Genomic DNA, 19,782 nt, shown 5'->3' with positions numbered 1-19,782 from the left:
CGATCCAGGCTTATGGGGCTGGAGGAAGCCCCAGGTATGTATAAAAAAAAATTCTACATCTCTGGTTCTCTTTAACCCCCTTGCCGTTCCAATTCTGACGGCAAGGGGGCAGCGCAGCACTTTTTTTTAAATTTTTCTTTTTCTTAAATCATGTAGCGAGCCCAGGGCTCGCTACATGATAGCCGCTGACAAGTGGCATTCCCCTACCCACTCCGATCGCCTTCGGCGATCAGAGTAAGCCGGAAATCCCGTTCAGAAAGGGATTTCCTGCTGGGCTTCCCCGGTTGCCATGGCGACCAGGCGGGATGACGTCACGGACGCCAGAGGGAATCCCGATCCACCCCACAGCGCTGCCTGGTACTGATTGGCCAGGCTGCGCAAGGGGTCTGGAGGGGGGTGGCGCGGCGGGTAGCGGCGAATCGGGATATGCATGCAGCTAGCAAAGTGCTAGCTGCATGCAGTAAAAAGAAAATTTTGAAAATCGGCCCAGCGGGGCCGGAGAAATCCTTCTGCGCAGGTTATCCCGAGCTGAGCTCGGGATAACCGGCAAGAAGGTTAAGGAAACCTGAACTGAAAATAAAAAGTCAAAATAACCACACACAGGTCATACTCACCTCCTGTGTAGTCTACTCCTCAATCTCTTTCTCCTCTCCTGTGTCCCATTTGTCCACTGTGATCAATGGAATTCTCCGTCCTCCATCTTAAAAATGGCCATTACCCCATAACAGCTTCCTGGGCATTGGACACTGTAATATCAACCACTTGAGCCTCAGGGAAATGTACATTACTTTGCACATTCAGTTGTAACTGACAGCAACTGGTATATTTCAGCTCTGACAAAATCTTGTCAGAACTGGAAGGGATCTTTGTAAGAAGAAAATGGTGAGCCTCTGAGATGAGCTGAAAGTGAGGATAGTATGTAATATGCATTTGCAGCTACTTCATGTGTTTATTTTAAATAATTTTACTGCTTCAGGTTCCCTTTAATGCCGGGCATACTCGGCACGTTTTATGCGCCGGATCGAGCCAGCGCATCCCCGCTCGTATCGATTGCCGCTCGTCCCCACCGGGGCTTCCTTATCACCGCTCGATTCCCTGCCATTGTCCGCCGGCTGGGATCGAGCAGCATGATCGGGCCAGCTGAATATTATCAGCTGGCCGGATCAGCTGGTCAATACACGCAGGGCCGGCCCTAGACTGTTTGCTGCCTGAGGCAAATTTTGAAAAAATTATTGCTGCTGCTGCCCCCCCCCCCCCCCCTCCGCTGCCGAGCTGGAGGGGTAGCGGGCAGGACGGGGGTATTGGGCCTAGCGGCGGGGAGGGGGGTCGGACCCCCCTCCCTCGCCTGGGTCCCCCGATCTGCGCTCCCCTCCAGCCTTAAATAGATCAGAAGCAGCCGCTACTCGTAAGAGGCACAGGCGGGGAGGACTCACCTCTTCCTCGCTCGATCCAGCGTGCGCTCCACTGACGTCACTTCCTGCAACGTCGCGGCCGTCCACTTACAATACAGTGGGCGGCGTTGCAAGAAGTGACGTCAGTGGAGCGCACGCTGGATCGAGCGAGGAAGAGGTGAGTCCTCCCCGCCCGTGCCTCTTACGAGTAGCGACTGCTTCTGATCTATTTAAGGCTGGAGGGGAGCGCAGATCGGGGGACCTAGGTGAGGGAGGGGGGGGGGGGGGTGTCCGACCCCCCTCCCCGCCGCTAGGCCCAATACCCCCGTCCTGCCCGCTACCCCTCCAGCTCGGCGGCCGGCTCCCCGCACCCACCGACGGGCGGATGTCGCCCCTTGAAATGTGCCGCCTGAGGCAAAAGTTTCACCCCGCCTCATGAGCGGGTCGGCCCTGGATACAAGGTACAGAAATGTACCGTGTATCACCAGCATTAGGGTGCATACACACATCCAGTTTTTATTGACCAATCTTACCACCTCCATGTATATGAGAGCCAGCAGAGTGAATGTTATATGTAAAAATGCTAATTACAGCTGTGCCCAAATTATTTGTTTGGTGCCGCTATAGCCTAATTGCATCCTATGATGGTGCCCAACTTACCAGGTGCAGCATGCACCCATCTTGGGTGATCCGATGTGAGGATCCCAATGTGAACACTGAAGCGTAAGGGACTGGTGGCTGTTAATTTCATATTGCTCTGCATGGTCTTGCTGGGATCACGGCGCTCTGATAAGGACACCCCATGGCAATAACAGCTGAGGACATGTTTTCACATACAATCTTTCCACTTATAAAGCAGTACTATAGGATAGGCATAGCTCAATGGCTTCAGTGTCGGAAGAAGACGTGAGAGAAATGAGGCGTCATTTCAGTCATCCTTGACTCTTTGGGGTGCGATATTACTTTCCACCGCAGTATTGGTTTACAATTCAAATAAAATCATTACTATACGTTGCATGTAAGATACATGCTGTTATTTGTGTGTCTTTCTTGATGACGTAGGGCAGCACTTATCTCTTTACAGCTCCTGTACTACGGGTCTCCGGAGGTAAAGGGGCGGGACAAATGAAAAGTCTGTCCCCTTTCCGTCCTCTTCCGGTGACGGCGGCACCAGGTATGGCTGCCTCTCTGTGTAGCGGTGTGAGCTGGATGTGTAATCCGGGGTAATCCTGGTTAGCGGTGAGGCGATGGCACCGGGAAACGCTGCAGTGCGGTGAGCGGGCCGGTGCCGCTCTGGCTGAGCCTATATTGTGCGCATGCGCGGGGGGATAGGGGCGCAGCGAGTCAGGAATGTCAGCCTGGCCGGAGACCGGGGAATGCTCTGACTCCAGAGCGCAGATATCCTGCAGGACCCATCAGCAGCGTAGCTAGAAATCATGGGACGCACATACACCAATCTTAAAGGGAAGGTCCGAGGTGATTAAAAAACAAATTTACTTACCTGGGGCTTCCACCAGTCCCTTATAGCTGTCCTGTGCCCTCGCTGCAGCTCAGTTTCCTGCCGGTGGCCCGGGGTCCCCTCTGGTGCAAGATGCCCACTGTGCCTGCGTGAGCGGCTCTCTGAGTTGCGCTGATGTAATCTGGACTGTACAGCGCAGTACAGTCCGGATGATGTCAGTGCGACTCTGTGAGCTGCACGCTGAAGCGCAGTATATGCCGACCTGGTGAAGTTGGCATCTGGACTGGGTGCCACCAGAACTGTGGTGAGGGTACAGGACGGCTGACTGGGTGGAGGAAGCCCCAGGTAAGTAGATTTTTTTTTTAAATCACCTTGGACCTTCCAGCCCCCTAGTATTAAGTAACTCTCCAGCAACCATAGCCAGAGGTACCCCCAGTATTGGCCCCAAGTAGTCCCCAGTATAGATACACTTCCTGTATTGGTAGTCAGAGGTAGCCCCCTCAGTATAAGTAGCAAGAAGTAACCCCTCCCCTTTAGATAGGGAGAGGGACCCAGTGCTAGTTTATTCACCCTCTTCAACTGCTAGGTTTCCAGTAGGTTGAAGTGAATGAAGTCCACACTATGTGGCCAATCTTATCACTTTGTGCTGTACAGGGTGTTGTGCTAGAATTGTTATGTATGCAGTTCTCTAAAGTGAACGTGCACTAAGGGGGTGCCCAAAAGCACTTCAAAAAAAACAAATGGGCTCCATAGTGTAAACTGTATAAAATTATTATAATGGAACACTCACATGCTCATGACTTTAAAATGTAGTGCTGAGTTTTTGCGTGGTCAACCCCCGATCGTGGACTATCTGGCAGGCTCTCAGCTGCACCGTCCCACTGGGCTTCAACTGTCAAGCATCACACTGACCTCACTTCCGATCTGTGCGTTCCACATACTTGCATCCTGGCTTTACCAGTTTCCTCACTTCCTGTGACTCATCATGCCCCTGACCCAATCTTGCAGAGGGTCAACATATAGCGGTGAGGGCACCATCTTGAGGGTGTGGTGGTGGTACACATGCTACAAGCTATCTGCATCACGGACTGTGGCCCAGTGCACACCAAAAACCTCTAGCAGATCTGCAAAACGCTGAAGCAGATTTTCAGAGCGATTCTAAACATGTTTAGAGAGATTCTCTAAATATGCCTAGCGTTTTTTTGGAGCGTTTTGGGTAGCAGATTTCATATATTGTTACAGTAAAGCTGTTACTGAACAGCTACTGTAACAAAAACGCCTGGAAAACCGCTCTAATCTAGCATTTTTCAGAGCGGTTTGAGCTTTTCCTATACTTTACATTGAGGCAGAAACGCATCTGCAAACCATAAAAACGCTGCAGGAGCCACGTTTGCAGTTTGCTAAAAACCTCAAACCGCTGGTGTGCACCTTCCCATTGAGATACATTAGCCTAGCCTTTTCATAGGCGGCAGCGGTTTTGAAAACGCTACCATAACGCTTGGTGTGCACCAGGCCTGTGACAGCTTGTCAAGGGATAACATCAGACTTATACAGTCTGGGTTTGAGGCTCATATTGGACTTCATATGTGCGCTATGACTTATATTATGTCTGGTTTATTTATAGACTTGTTCTGAAATGTCCTATTCACCATTTTGCTTTTATTACTCTAGATATCAGACATGGCTCCACGCCTGACCTACCGTCGTCGGCTGTCCTACAATACGACCTCAAATAAAACCCGGCTGTAAGTAATTTCACTATTCTGTAATTTATTTTTTGCATCTGATACAGAGATGCCAATTTTTCTGGCTTGGATGCAAATTTTGTTAGTGTACCCGATGCAAAAATAATTATAAAAACTAGATACTTAAGAGGAAAGCCTCTGGATCCTGCAGAGGCTTTCTACGCCCTCCTGGCCACCACCATTGCCACGCACAGACCCCCTACGAAAATCTGCCAAGAGCTTTGTTTGGATTTTGATCACAACTGCGCTCCTCTTCCTGCATGTGCATTACCATACTGCGCCTGCAAGAGTACGGCCGCGCCTGTGCAGTAAGCTAGAGTTCATGCATAAGCTCCTCAGTGCTAATGTGCAGATGCAGCCGTGCTACATGTGCAGCGTGGCCCCGCTCACACAGGAAGAGGAGCACAGTCACACTCTTCAGCAGGGTCCCAGGCAGCCACGCTGGTCTCCAGGAGGGCACGGGAAACCTCTGGAGCATCCCTCGTTAGGTAATGGATCTAGTTTTTTCACATTAGGGTCACTTCAGGTTAACTTTATAAAAAAAAAAACCTCAAACCCTGAAACAGCATAATAACCTTTAAAGAAAAACATTTGTTACAGCTGAATACAAATCCTGCAATAAATGTGTGAGGACTTCCTACTTTCATGGAAGCAGAAATATTGTTGACATCCTGTGTTTATCAATTAGCTCTCTGCTGTGGCAGACAGCTGAGGGATCAAATGACAGGCATGGCAAATTCGGCCCTCCAGCTGTTATAGAACTACAAGTCCCACAATGCATTTGCCTTTGAGTCATGACTGTGGCTGTCAGACTTCTGCAATGCATTGTGGGACTTGTAGTTCCTTAACAGCTGGTGGGCCAAGTTTGCCCATGCCTGGGCTAAACTCTCTTAATACATACAGGGTGCATTTCTATGTTTTCCTTCTGTCCTGTGCAAGAGTTCAGGTCCACTTTAAACAATACCAGTTGCCTGGAAATCCTGCTGGTCGTTCTGGTCAGTAGGGTGTAAATCAATCACACACTTGAAACAAGCCTGCATCTAATTCAGTTCATCTACAGCCAGAGCACCTGATTTGCATGCTTGTTCAGGGGCTGTGGCTAAAAGTATTAGATGCAGGACAGCAAGGCAATGTGCTTTGTTTAAATGGAAATAACTGTCATCCTCTCACCTTTTACGTTTGAAATGGAGACTTGGCAAGTGCCGTTGATTAGCTCAATTTCAGGCTGTGTACCATTTGCATGCAAGCCAAAAAAAGCATACGATTGATCTCTGATGATTACTCTAACAGCTTTTGTATAACCACTTCTTTTTCTGTAGGTCACGAACTCCAGGAAACAGAATAGTTTACCTGTACACCAAGAAAGTTGGCAAGGCCCCTAAATCCGGATGTGGCATCTGCCCAGGAAGACTCCGTGGTGTAAGTGTGTCTTTTGCTTTTGCATCAGTTGTAATTTCAGCACCACTGACTGATAAGCAAATAGGGCAGATAATCCATAATGTCCTGTTTATGATGTTTACTTTATTCTGAAGGTCCATACACACGCTAAACCGTCTGATTGTTGGACAATCGGGCATGATTTTTCCACATATGTGTGGAAAACAAGAGCGAGTGATATCAGGTGGCTTGCCCGATCCATCCTGTAGATCAACTCACACGACAGTTGGGCTGATATTGTGCAGGTGGCTGCGTTTTGAACGATGTGTTGTAACTGAATGCTAATGTGCATACTATCGTGACGCTTGCGCGCACACAGTATGTAAATGAGTTTAGTTGGTCAGTGTGTTGAAAGACGTGTCTGTTTGTGTTGTGCATTTTGTTTGGTGTGTGTACGAGCCTTAAGGCTGGGTTCACACTGTCCCGGATGCACAGCAGTGCGTTCGCAGCAGGTCCGCTCAGGTCAGGATACTCTGTGGTCCCTGCAGTGTCCAAGTGCATTGCACGGGCATCAATGTGGTGTAGTGGATAGCATTCTCACTGGGTCTCTGCTTCGAATCCCAGCAAGGGCACTATCTGCTTGGAGTTTGTATGTTCTCCACGTGTCTGAATGGGTTTCCTCCACACATCCCTTAGTGAGAGGATTCCTATTGGTCTGTTGCAATGCAGTGAGGAAACCAATGCTTCTGCCGTGGCTCTGGTCTGTATACTGGCACGTCTACCCTTCAGTGGACCCGAACAGCAGCGACAGAAGATGGGAGTAAAAAGTGGCAAGATGCGTGCAGCTTGCACCAGCCTAGTGAGATTGGACACTGTCTATTCTTACAGGCTTTCACAGATTCCATTGGCATCTGTGGCGTCGACACTCTGTATCTGGAAAAATTTTGTGCTGCAGAGTCTTCAGTCCCACCCGCCGAAACTGAACAAACAGATCCGTTCACATGCGTGCTGTACTGTGTCACATCCAATAAAGAGCTTTCTGGCTTATAGCAGAATCCATGTATGGTTTTTAGAAGGGTTTCTTGAAATTACGTTCCATTAATTGAAATATTTTGTCGGTAGCAGTGATGAGCATTTTCAGCTCTCATCAAAGTAAGGGCAGGGACTGTATATAAACAGGCAAGCTGGAAAACAATGGGTCCTATCTGACCTACAATAAAGTAATGTACATGTTATAATAAACTTAGACCAGAACTGAGCATGTGTACAGGTATCCTTTGAGCTCATGGAATACTGGATCTGAAAGAGAATCTGTACTCTAACATTTTTACAATAAAAAGCACACCATTCTATTAATTATGTTCTCCTGGGCCCCTCTGTGCTGTTTTTGCCACTCCCTGCTGCAATCCTGGCTTGTAATTGCCAGTTTTAGGCAGTGTTTACAAACAAAAAACATGGCTGTTAACCAGCATGTGATAGACTGAGAGAAGCTCAGTCTGTGACTTGTACAGAGCCTGGAGGGGGCTTGGAGAGGGTGTGTATAGCTTCTGCCTATCACAGCAGAGCAGCACATTCCTGCCTCAGCCGACAAAGCCAGCAAAAGAAAGATTAGATTATATAACAGAGATAATGCAGCCACTGTGCAACTAGGAAAGGCTGCAGTAAGACAGACTACATTAGAACAGGTATAGGAACTTATAGGATAGAAGAAAGAAGGCTAAAAATGTTGTTAGTCTCTAGACACTGAAGCAGAAAAAAAAGATGATTTGTATGTGTAGTACAACTAAGAAATAAAACATTAGGAGCAGAGACATAAGTCTAATATTGTTTCCAGTACAGGAAGAGTTAAGAAACTCCAGTTATCTATGCAAAAAAAAGCCATTGAGCTCCATGACTTTCAAAGTCACAGAGAGCTCTGTTCTTCTGAAGCTTGTTATCTCAACTGTCAGTCCCTGTATTTTCTTCTCTCCAGAGGACAGGTCAATAGTTCACAAGACTACTCATCATTCTAAATGTTTTTTTACAGAGCAGTGTCATAATATTGAGCAAAGCAAAAGTGTGAGGATTTAGAGGCCCATAAGTAATAAACCGTTAAAGTGGACCTGAACAGGACAGAAGGAAAACCTAGGAAAATGCACCCTCTATGTATTCAGCGAGTTAAGTCTCTTCTAACTCACCCTCATCTGTGACCAATCACAAGATGTAATTTGATCTCAGCTGAGTCAGCTGGCTGCCATGGCAGAGCAGCTAATTGGTTAACAAAGCAGTGTTCTCCCCATGCTCTTTTAACCGGGGGCTCCATCTGGCTAATTTTGGTAAGCACCAGACTAACATTGGTCCATTTCCTCAACCTCTAAGCTGTAAGCAGAACTGCGTCAGCCCTGCATTCCCCCAGTCGCGCCCCTCCCGGCTACTTTTTTCATGCCACCCGGCTGGGAAAACATTTTGGGGAGAGCACAGGATGTTTACCCTATATTATCATTAGTAGAGGGTAAACCCTATGTTAACCCTATGCCTGCTTCCATGAAAGCAGGAAGTACATGCAGCAGATTTATTGCAGGATTTGTATCAGCTGTAGCAAAGAAATGCTTTTCCTAAAATATTATTATGCTGTTACTTATCTTTAAGAGCAGAGAGGAAGTTCTGAGTTCTGGTCTGCTTTAATTAATCAAAGCAATCACAAAATATTATTTTAAATTGCTTTGATTCCTTGTTTGTGGTTCTCTTGCCCCAGTTGGGAGTCAGTATAAATTAGCACAATTAGTATAATAAGAAACATTAACACAGGCTACTACTGTATAACAGGGAACACTATTGAGGAGGAACATGGAATGGGGCTTAACAAAGAGGCTGTTTATAAAGTTTTTAGCCACACCTTCTTTTAAAGATTGTACTAACTGTGAAACAAATTCCCTCGGCTAATACAGGGGTTCCATGAGATCCCAAAATTATTCGAAGGGTTCCTCCAGGGCGAAAAGGTTAAAGACTGACTGCTCTAGATCCTCCAGACCACCACCGCTGCCTGGGACCCTTTTGAAGGTCACGACCGTGCTTCTCTTCATGCACAAGCAAGGCTGTACTCGCAAAGGCGAAGTGTGGCCACTCTCGTGCATTAAAGGGAACCTGAGATGGAGTAAAGTGAAGAATCGATACTTACTTGGTCTTCTGGCCACATGAACTCTGTTGCCTCCGTTGCTGTCCTCCCCAGTGGCTCAGTTTTACTGTAATAGCCCCCTGTAATAGGGCTTCAGTCAGGCTGCGCACATGCTCCCTTTGCTCTCCCACAGCATGTGCCAAGCTTCCGCCACTGAAGCTTTATTATTGGGCCTTTTACAGAGGAAGATAGCTGATGGGGAGGGAGTCAACAGAGTTCATAGGGCAGGAGGAAGCCCCAGGTAAGCTGATTCTTTCCTCTGACTGAGGTACACTTCAAGAAGAGCCAAGCCTCAATATCCTCAAGCTCTTGTCGGATATGTTACGGGGGTCCCTGCGTGGCAACAGTGGGTGCTAGGTGGATGTTCTGGCCGAGAATCCAGGGCTGTGGAGTCAGTACAAAAATCTTCTGACTCTGACGAGTTTATGAAACCACGACTCCGGGTACACAAAATGACTCGGACTCCTTAGTCTAATACTTAACAGGGCTGTGGATTTTGTACAAAAATCATCCAACTCCTGACCCTGACTCCCCAAAATTGCCTCGACTCCGACTCCACAGCCCTGCAAGACTCTCTTTTTTTTTTTGGGGGGGGGGGGGGGGGGGGGGGCTCAGGTTTCCTTTAAGCAATTCTTGTCCAAATGGAACATTATTTGCAAGTGTCCAGATTCTCCACCAAGGCTTGATTGCCTAATTCGCTGTTATGCCTAATTTGCTGTTATATTTTTGATATATCTTTAGATCCGAGCAGTCAGACCTAAGGTGCTCATGAGGCTGTCGAAGACCAAGAAGCACGTCAGCAGAGCTTATGGAGGGTCCATGTGTGCTAAATGTGTTCGTGACAGGTAACGGCTTCTCTCAATGCTTTTTATGAAGTTACATGTGCTTTGCTGTTCTGTAAATATGCACAGATCATTCATATGGGTGATTCTTCATCTGCGCTGCATGTCCAGTTTCAACATGCCCATTTTTACAAAACGTCATCCATTCAAAAAACCTAGCTTCCCAACTTGGTTCATTCATTTTCTGTTTTGGAATAATTGCTTGCCATTAAAATAACTTTTACATTAATTATCCTGGTTTCAGCATCAGAAACACTTCCTGTATCAATATATTGCTGTATATTGGTATGTAACCCCGCCCTCCCAGTAAAGCTTAGCCTAGGCTGTTTAGCTATGCAGAATTTTCCTTTCAGAGCATTCTGGGAGGCAGGTTTTTCTACTGACTTTGGAATATACAGTAAACATTTTGCAGAGCTGCACCTGCCAGCAGTAAAGATGTCACCAGCATTTATACATTTAAGAATGTTAATCGGGGTGAGGAAAGATTTTATCCAGGCTTCTGCGATGTCCCGTGGTCAGTTTTAGTGATTTGGTCAGTCGTGCTTCATCGCCCACATCTTGCCTGCCTATGCAGTAGCACTGCGCAGATGCAGAAAGCTCCCGGCCGCAGGGGGCGCTGACCACAGAACACACAAGCCAGGGAGGACAGCAAGGTAACCATCAGCCTGCATGGACTGGAGGAATCCCCAAGTAAGTGTAATGCTAGGTACATACCATACAATTTTCTGGCACATTTACGTGCCTGATCGATTATTTCCAACTTGTCCAATCTGAATTTCGATCAATTTTCCAATCAATTTCCATTCACTTTTATGGAAATCGATTAGAAAAACCGATTGAAATTCAGATTGGGCATGTTGAAAATAATCGATTTGGCAGGTAAATCTGCCAGAAAATTGTATGGCGTGTACCTAGCATAATGCAGCAGTACTTTGTCTCTATGTACACTCTAAGGTACCACTATTGCAAAGTAAAGAAATTAAAATTTAAAATGCATACATATAAATTATATATTTCTCCCAGAGTAAAATGCACTCGAAATAACACTCTTCCTATTGTGTATTGCTGTTGTTTACAAGTAGGCAGTAAAAATCTGACACATTTTTACTCGTCCATCTCCTCATGGGGGTTTATCAGTATCTTCTGTATTCTGTACAAAAGTCCTCCCTGGAAAGAATTTACAGTGGGTTGCAAAAGTATTCGGCCCCCTTGAAGTTTTCCACATTTTGTCATATTACTGCCACAAACCTGAATCAATTTTATTGGAATTCCACATGAAAGACCAACACAAAGTGGTGTACACATGAGAAGTGGAACGGAAATCATACATGATTCCAAACATTTTTTACAAATAAATAACTGCAAAGTGGTGTGTGCATAATTATTCGGCTCCCTTTGATCTGAGTGCAGTCAGTTGCCTATAGACATTGCCTGATGAGTGCTAATGACTAAATAGAGTGCACCTGTGTGTAATCTAATGTCAGTACAAATACAGCTGCTCTGTGAGGGCCTCAGAGGTTGTCTAAGAGAATATTGGGAGCAACAACACCGTGAAGGCCAAAGAACACACAAGACAGTTCAGGGATCAAGTTATTGAGAAATTTAAAGCAGGCTTAGCCTACAAAAAGATTTCCAAAGCCTTGAACATCCCACGGAGCCCTGTTCAAGCGATCATTCAGAAATGAAAGGAGTATGGCACAACTGTACACCTACCAAGACAAGGCCATCCACCTGAACTCACAGGCCAAACAAGGCGAGCACTGATCAGAAATGCAGTCAAGATGCCCATGGTGACTCTGGACGAGCTGCAGAGAGCTACAGCTCAGGTGGGAGACTCTGTCCATAGGACAACTATTAGACAAGACAAGACAAGACAAATAACATTTATATTGCGCTTTTCTCCTTGCGGACTCAAAGCGCCAGAGCAGAGCAGCAGCCACTAGGGCGCGCTCTATTGGCAGTAGCAGTGTAAGGGAGACTTGCCAAAGGTCTCCTACTGAATTAGTGCTGGCTTACTGAACAGGCAGAGCCGAGATTCGAACCCTGGTCTCCTGTGTCAGAGGCAGAGCCCTTAACCAATTAGTCATGCACTGAACAAAGTTGGCCTTTATGGAAGAGTGGCAAGAAGAAAGGCATTGTTAACAGAAAGCATAAGAAGTCCAGTTTGCAGTTTGCCACAAGCCATGTGGGGGACACAGCAACTATGTGGAAGAAGGTGCTCTGGTCAGATGAGACCAAAATGGAACTTTTTGGCCAAAATGCAAAACGCTGTGTGGCAGAAAACTAACACTGCACATCACTCTGAACACACCATCCCCACAGTCAAATATGGTGGTGGCAGCATCATGCTCGGGGGGTGCATCTCTTCAGCAGGGACAGGGAAGCTGGTCAGAGTTGATGGGAAGATGGATGGAGCCAAATACAGGGCAAACTTGGAAGAAAACCTCTTGGAGACTGCAAAAGACTTGAGACTGGGGCGGAGGTTCACCTTCCAGCAGGATAATGACCCTAAACATAAAGCCAGGGCAACAATGGAATGGTTTAAAACAAAACATATCTGTGTGTTAGAATGGCTCAGTCAAAGTCCAGATCTAAATCCAATCGAGAATCTGTGGCAAGATGTGAAAACTGCTTTTCACAAACGCTGTCCATCTAATCTGACTGAGCTGGAGCTGTTTTGCAAAGAAGAATGGGCAAGGATTTCAGTCTCTGGATGTGCAAAGCTGGTAGAGACATACCCTAAAAGACTGGCAGCTGTAATTGCAGCAAAAGGTGGTTCTACAAAGTATTGACTCAGGGGGCCGAATAATTACGCACACCCCACTTTTGCAGTTATTTATTTGTAAAAAATGTTTGGAATGATGTATGGTTTTTGATCCACTTCTCACATGTACACCACTTTGTATTGGTCTTTCACATGGAATTCCAATAAAATTGATGCATGTTTGTGGCACTAATGTGACAAAATGTGGAAAACTTCAAGGGGGCCGAATACTTTTGCAACCCACTGTATATAAAGATGCCGGTCAGACTCCTTATTCATTTGCACACTGTCTTGGCAATTGGACTGAGGAAGGATCATTCAGTGCTTTTGTAAATAAATACCAGATAAGGAAATGGACTTGTACAAAACATGCCAAATCTGTCAGATTCTCACTGCTGTGACAGCAAGAGGGGGGAAAAAGAATGTACACATATGGTATACTTGGGAGAAATCTACATTTTCTATGTAAATATTTTTAATAATACAGTCCTTTTAAAGAGGAACTGAACCAAAAAAAAGTCAATAAATTGAGCTTCCTTATCCCTTTCAAATTAATGATTAGACACAAAACACTTGTGAAGGGCAATATAAAAGTATATATATATTTGTGCAATACAACTATGAATAAAAGAGAATGGCAGGCTCCATTTTGCAGCTCTCTCCCTCCATTTTGCAGCTTTCACTCCATGGGAGGTGCAGAGTGATTCTGTGGGCAGTGTTACAGTTGGAGTTAGACATGCCCATTCACGCCCTCAGAATGAGATTTACAGCCCAGTGTCATCAGGTCATCATTAGTCGCCCTGTTACAGGAAAGTGACAGCTGTGGCTTCTGCTGCTGCCCTGCACTGTACGGGCACATGCCTTGATAAAGTATTTTTCTCTAACTATGCCTCCTGCAGTGTGAGATTTTGTGCTGTCATCCTGTAGCTCTCCCCATTCGTTTTGTGCCAGATCCCATATTGTGTCCTGTAGTCATGCAGCTCTCCCTTTTCATATCCTGTCCGGCAGAGGTAGGGGGGTAAAACTGCAGAGGGAATCCACTCTTATGTCAAACACCCCCCCCCCCCCCCCTTCTCCTCCTTGTAAGTGTCACGCAGGGGGAATCCTCTCTTACATCATCCAGCCACCCTTGTCCTCTCCTGTAGGTAGCTTGACAGAGGGAATCCACTCTTATGTCACCACCCCCTGCCAGCCTCCCTTCTCCTACCAGTACATAGTGCATGGGCTAATTATGCCTCATTTGAATCACTCGTGATTCAGGTCGGTGATCCTCCCAGCTCTCATACACACTAAGGCCTAGTGCACACCAGAGCGGTTCGGCTGCAGTTTGCGATCCGCTTGCGGGTGCGGATCTGCTAGGGTAATGTATTTCAATGGGCTGGTGCACACCAGAGCGGGAGGCGTTTTGCAGAAACGCATACTCCCGGGCTGCTGCAGATTTTGGATTGCGGATGCGTTTCTGCCTCAATGTTAAGTATAGGAAAAACGCAAACCGCTCTGAAAAACGGCAGTTCAGAGCGGTTTGCCAGGCGGTTTTTGTTACAGTAGCTGTTCAGTAACAGCTTTACTGTAACAATACATGAAATCTACTACACCAAAACCGCTACACAAAACCGCAAAACGCTAGCTGAAACGCTGCAGAAAAATAAGAAAAAGCGTTTCAAAATCTGCTAGCATTTTGCGGATCTGCTAGCGGTTTTTGGGGTGCACCAGGCCAAAGAGAGGTTTGGCGCTTCACAGTGTAAAGACTGAACAGGTTTTTTCCCCAAAAAAATCATATCTAAATATATATGCTTCACTGTTAATGCTTCACTCTTAATAACACTCACCATATGTCCACTAAAGAAAAAATGACAGGCACGCATATGCTTCACTGATATTACTTCACTCTTGCTAATTTCAGGAAAAACGTTGTTTTGCCAAAAAACAACCCTTTTAAATACACGATGGCCCCCTCTTGTTATCAATTCACATACACACTTAAGAGAGGTTTGGCGCTTCACAGTGTAAAAAAGACTGAACAGCTTTTTCCCCAAAAAATAATAAATATATATGCTTCACTGTTAATGCTTCACTCTTTATAAAACTGACCAAATGTCCACTAAAAAAATGACAGCACGCATATGCTTCACTGATATTACTTCACTCTTGCTTATTTCAGGAAAAACATTTTTTGCCAAAAAGCAACCCTTTTAGATACACAATCTCCCCCTCTCGTTATCAGTTCACATAACACTATGAGAGGTTTGGCGCTTCATAGTGTAAAAAGGACTGTTATATGTTTTTAGTGGACATTTGTTTAGTTTTATATAGAGCGAAGCATTAACAGTGAAGCATATATATATGTATTCATGTTTTTTCAGGGAAAAACTTGTTCAGTCCTTTTTACACTGTGAAGCGCCAAACCTCTCTTAGGCTCTATTTACACCTGCCAGAGGCGTATCCCCCCCCCCCCAACACACACACACACACACGCACGCACGCGCTAGTTTACTATCAGTACAGGCACAGGGTAGCAGCTTGTAGTGGCTGGATAGTGTACTTAAGGGCTCTGCCTCTGACACAGGAGACCTGTGTTAGAATCTTGGCTCTTCAAGTTCAGTAAGCTTGATCTACTCAGTAGGAGACCTTGGGCAAACACTCCCTAACACTGCTAGTGCCTATAGTGCGCGTCCTAGTAGCTGAAATTCTGGAGCTTTGAGTCTGCCAGGAAAAAAAGCATGATATAAATTAGGCCTGAACGATTTTGGGAAAAAATTGAATTGAGCGATTTCTGTCCAAAATTACGATTTCGATTCACGATTTCCTTCAAATCAAGCTTTGTTCCCCCCCCTTTGTGCCTGTTTGTTCCCCCTCTGTCCCCCTCTCTCCTTGTGCCCCCTTTGCCTCTGGGTCTCTCTCTTGCCTCCTTTGTGTCTCTGTGCCCACTGTTTCTCTCTGTGCCCCCTGTGTATCCTGTGTGCCCCCTCTGTGTCTGCTGTGTCTCTCTCTGTGCCTCCTCTGTCCTCCAAGTTGCATCAGTTTTGGACATAGCTTCCAGCACGAGTCCAGCGATGCCCATCTATCCACTTTGCCTCCTGCAGGCTCTAATGCACGGAATACTTCCTGTATATCATGTGACATACAGGAACCCGAAGTTTTGGCAAGCACAAGAGGCGGCAGAGCGCGATAGAGGATGGAAGGTATGTCCAACGCTGCGGGCCGCACGCACTGGTACTTAAGGAAAGTTTGAAGCCACTTGTTCAAACTTCCCCATGTGGAAATGACGTGATCGCGATATTTGCCGCTTTGACGATTCTGAAATTGTGATCTTGGTGATCGCGATTTCGATTTAAATTCAATTTATCTTTCAGGCCTAATATAAATGTGTCTTGTCTCATACTGTACATACTGGGGGTGGCAGGAATTATCACACACTGCAGCTAGTTTACTATTAGTACAGGCCCAGAGTACCAGCTTATACTGTAAATTCTGGAGGTAGCAAAGATCAGCACACACTGCAGCTAGTTTACGATCAGTACAGGCACATAGTCACAGATGATACTGTGCACATTAGAGAAATTAGAGATCAGCACACATTGCAGCTAGATTACTATTAGTACAGGCACAGAGTAACAGGAGTAACAGCTTACACTGTACATAGTGGAGGTAGCAAAGATCAGCACATGCTGCAGCTAGATTACTATCAGTACAGGGCCAGAGTACAAGCTTATACTGTACATTCTGGAGGTAGCAGAGATCAGCACACACTGCAGCTAGTTTACTATCAGTACAGCCACAGAGTAAAGGTAGCCATACACTGGTCAATTTGCCATCAGATTCGACCAACAGACAGATCCCTATCTGATCGAATCTGATCAGAGAGGGATCGTATGGCTACCTTTACTGCAAACAGATTTGGTGGTGGTGCTGCCGCCGCTTCCCCCCATCCCACATACATTACCTGCTCCGCCGGCACGACTCCCGGGTCTCCGCTCTTCTTCTCCGCTCTGGTCTGGTCTCCGGCTTGCTTCCCTTCTTCCTGTCTGGGGGAAGTTTAAACAGTAGAGCGCCCTCTACTGTTTAAACCTTCTGCCGGGACAGGAAGAAGGGAAGCATGTCGGAGACCAGACCAGAGCGGAGAAGAAGAGCGGAGACCCGGGAGTCGCTCCGGCGGAGCAGGTAATGTATTGCAGCTCTATTGCGTCGGTCGTCGGGCACTCGAACGCCGCTAGCGATGCGCTCTTTACCCGCGGGCGATCGACGCTTATTTTCCGCACGGCGCGATCGACGGGATCGGACGGAATGGATCGAAATTCGGCGTGTAGCGCGAACAATTGGCAGCAGACTCGATCCCAGTGATCGAATCTGCTGTCGAAACGGCGGCAAATCGGGCCAGTGTATGGCCAGCTTAACACCTTTTGCTGAGCATACACGGCGCGATAGTTCTTATCAATCGAGCTGCTGATGGCTTGATTGATAATATCCAACGTGGCCGATCACCGCGGCGGATCGATACCGCGCTCGATCCGGGGACGAGCGGGGCTCGATTGATAATATAAAACGAACCATGTATGCCCAGCATAACAGCTTATACTGTATATAATTGAGGTAACAAAGATCAGCACACACTGCAGCTAGTTCACCATCTATGGCGGTGAGTTGGGCGCAGCGTGAGCCGCTAAATATGATTCCCCCTCCAAGTCATAGCAACTTGGAGGGAAAAGTAATTTGGGGTCCGCCGAGGGTCAGTACCCGAATTACCCTGTGCAAATGCCGTGGACTATAGCAGTGCCCAACTCATGAGCTACACTTCAGGTGCCGAGATAAACTGTTTCTTGGTGTCACAAAACCGACTATGGGATGGGGAGGGAGGAGTGGATAAAGGGGGGACCCACTTCTTTGATTATATCAACCACCCTTTAATATTGTGGGGGGGTTATTGGCCATGCTCTATATGGGGCTGAAAGAGGGGTGCTACACTGGACACGAGGGAGGGTGAAACATTCTCTATATAAGTACAATATATATCTCTATTTATAGCTCTATCTCTATGTATCTCATGTGTACATGCATCGCACGCACACACACACACCATACACAAGCAGCGTTTTATACGTGGAAGCAGCCATTCATTCACAGGTCCATACATATGCACACATTGCATACATATGGCAGCACCTCCAACTCACAGCACACAATGCATACACACAAGCAGCCACCATTCATACACAGGTCCATACACATATTGCATACATTCAGCAGCACCTCCAGCTCACAGCACTCTAACACACTGTCTCCCCTGCACGTGTGTCTGTGTATCTCTCCTCTTCCTAGCTTCTTCACTTTCCCGGGGGGAGGGGGGGAAGCTGGACGTGCTTACATTCTAGGACTCTGCAGTTCTGTTATCAGCTTGTTAGACAGCAGAGCTGTAAATGCCCAAGCAGGAGGGAATGGGAAATGTATATCAGGCTCCAGCCTGATCTAAGTATATTTATTTTTACAAGTAGCAGCTTGTACCAAATCCCCTCCCCTCTGGTAAAAGTGGTTTGTCCCCGCACACACTGCACTGGCCAATGTCTTCTGGGGACAGCTGGCAGCGCTGATCTGCAATGGGGAGGCAGAGGGGACAGCAAGCAGCACAGAACGGGACAGGGATGTGTGTGCTATAGCTGTGATGTCGGTCTTCACAGGAAGCGCCTGCTGATGATGTGCACTGTCAACAATAGCAGCAGAACGTCTCAGGAGGTATTGACTTGGAAGGCAGAATTTGCATAAACAGAAGGTCTTCTCCCAATGCCCTTTGCGAGCTAGCAGGGCTGCCGCGGCAGACAACGTCACAGGGGGTGGGGTTTATGGATTAAACGTATATTATATAGTTAACACATTTTTGTACATTTATTGTACTGTTTTTGCCTGGAATTTCTTACATGGATTTCAATGCTCTTTTTACATTTTCTGAGTTCAGTTCCTCTTTAATGTAAGTATGTTGCACTCTCCCTCCTCCTCTGCCTCTGAAATCTCTGGCTACTTACCACCTCCTGCTCAGACTGAGCTCCCATAAGCCCTTGCTACATTGCTCTAAAAGTGCCAAGGCACAAAAGGAGCTGTGGGCGAGGCTTGGTTAGTTGTTGTTTTTTATAGGGAATTTGAGTATTAAAACAAAAAATGTATTTCGCTTGAGGAATGCCCTATAAACTATATCAAATGAACACAACTATGCAATGAGTAAAAGTTTTTATCTCTGATCCACTTTAACCTCTCATTGACCATTCCTTATCCCTAGTTGTGACGCTGTCCTCCTCACCAGTTGCCTGCCAGTCAGTTACAGGGTTATATAACACACATACAGGTGTAACTTAAGATGGCTTCACACACTGTTTTTTGCTTCGCAGGTTTCTGATAGATTTGCATTAAGTTTAAAGAATGTCTTTTTGACAAAATTCTTCTTTTACAGAATCAAGAGGGCCTTCCTCATCGAGGAACAGAAGATCGTGGTGAAAGTACTTAAGGCTCAAGCACAGAGCCAGAAGACAAAATAAAATCCCTTGTACTGCTCAACTCCTGAATAAATATTCTTGTACATTTTGTCACAAACTGTGTGGATTTTCTGCTACAAACTATAGTTGGTTGATAACTGCATTGTGCTGAAATGAAAGGGTCACTCCTTGTTACACCAAGAGATCAGAAAGGAAATATGCGCACTCAGCCACAATGTATGTACAGATCATCTCTCACTGGAGATACAGCTTCTAGAGACAAAAGAAAAATCGAGAGCCCACAACAGTTCAAACCACTGTATTGGCAAGTGGGGAGATTAGACCCGAGCCCACTCGGGTTTAGAAGTCGCTTTCTGTAGGTCAGAGGCTCCAGGGGTGGACAATTTGCAATTGATAAAGGGTAAGACAGGTGCCAGGAAGATTAAAATGTTCTACAGAAAAAAAAGTTTAATGGGAGCTAGAGGTGAACTTACCTCCCCATTAAAAATTTTAATTGTCTTGTATCAGACAATAACTAAAAACTGCAATGTGTTTGCCAGGTATTTTACCCGATTCCTTGGGCTATAAATGG

General features: G+C 46.3%; 2 protein-coding genes across 2 annotated transcripts in view; one reads left to right on the top strand and one right to left on the bottom strand.

The window, feature by feature from the left end:
• Positions 1-19,782, bottom strand: part of LOC137534811 (large ribosomal subunit protein eL33-like) — a 243,047-nt gene that overhangs the window by 86,412 nt on the left and 136,853 nt on the right. The gene's annotated exons all lie outside the window — the stretch shown is intronic.
• Positions 2,540-19,308, top strand: LOC137534810 (large ribosomal subunit protein eL34). Its single transcript, XM_068256465.1, has 5 exons — positions 2,540-2,565; positions 4,522-4,595; positions 5,915-6,014; positions 9,868-9,971; positions 19,169-19,308. Exons 2-5 carry the CDS (start codon positions 4,531-4,533, stop codon positions 19,251-19,253), a joined length of 354 nt encoding a protein of 117 aa, XP_068112566.1. The 5' UTR covers positions 2,540-2,565; positions 4,522-4,530; the 3' UTR covers positions 19,254-19,308.

This window comes from Hyperolius riggenbachi, chromosome 10, assembly GCF_040937935.1.
Source record: "Hyperolius riggenbachi isolate aHypRig1 chromosome 10, aHypRig1.pri, whole genome shotgun sequence".
Lineage (NCBI taxonomy): Eukaryota > Metazoa > Chordata > Amphibia > Anura > Hyperoliidae > Hyperolius > Hyperolius riggenbachi.
This window is presented reverse-complemented; position numbering and strand designations above follow the sequence as displayed.

Excerpts from the sequence above, each read along its gene's own strand:
- LOC137534810 (XM_068256465.1), top strand. The coding sequence starts at position 4,531 with ATGGCTCCACGCCTGACCTACCGTCGTCGGCTGTCCTACAATACGACC. Across the intron at positions 6,015-9,867 it reads GCCCAGGAAGACTCCGTGGT|ATCCGAGCAGTCAGACCTAA; the intron begins GTAAGTGTGTCT and ends ATATATCTTTAG. Across the intron at positions 9,972-19,168 it reads GCTAAATGTGTTCGTGACAG|AATCAAGAGGGCCTTCCTCA; the intron begins GTAACGGCTTCT and ends CTTCTTTTACAG.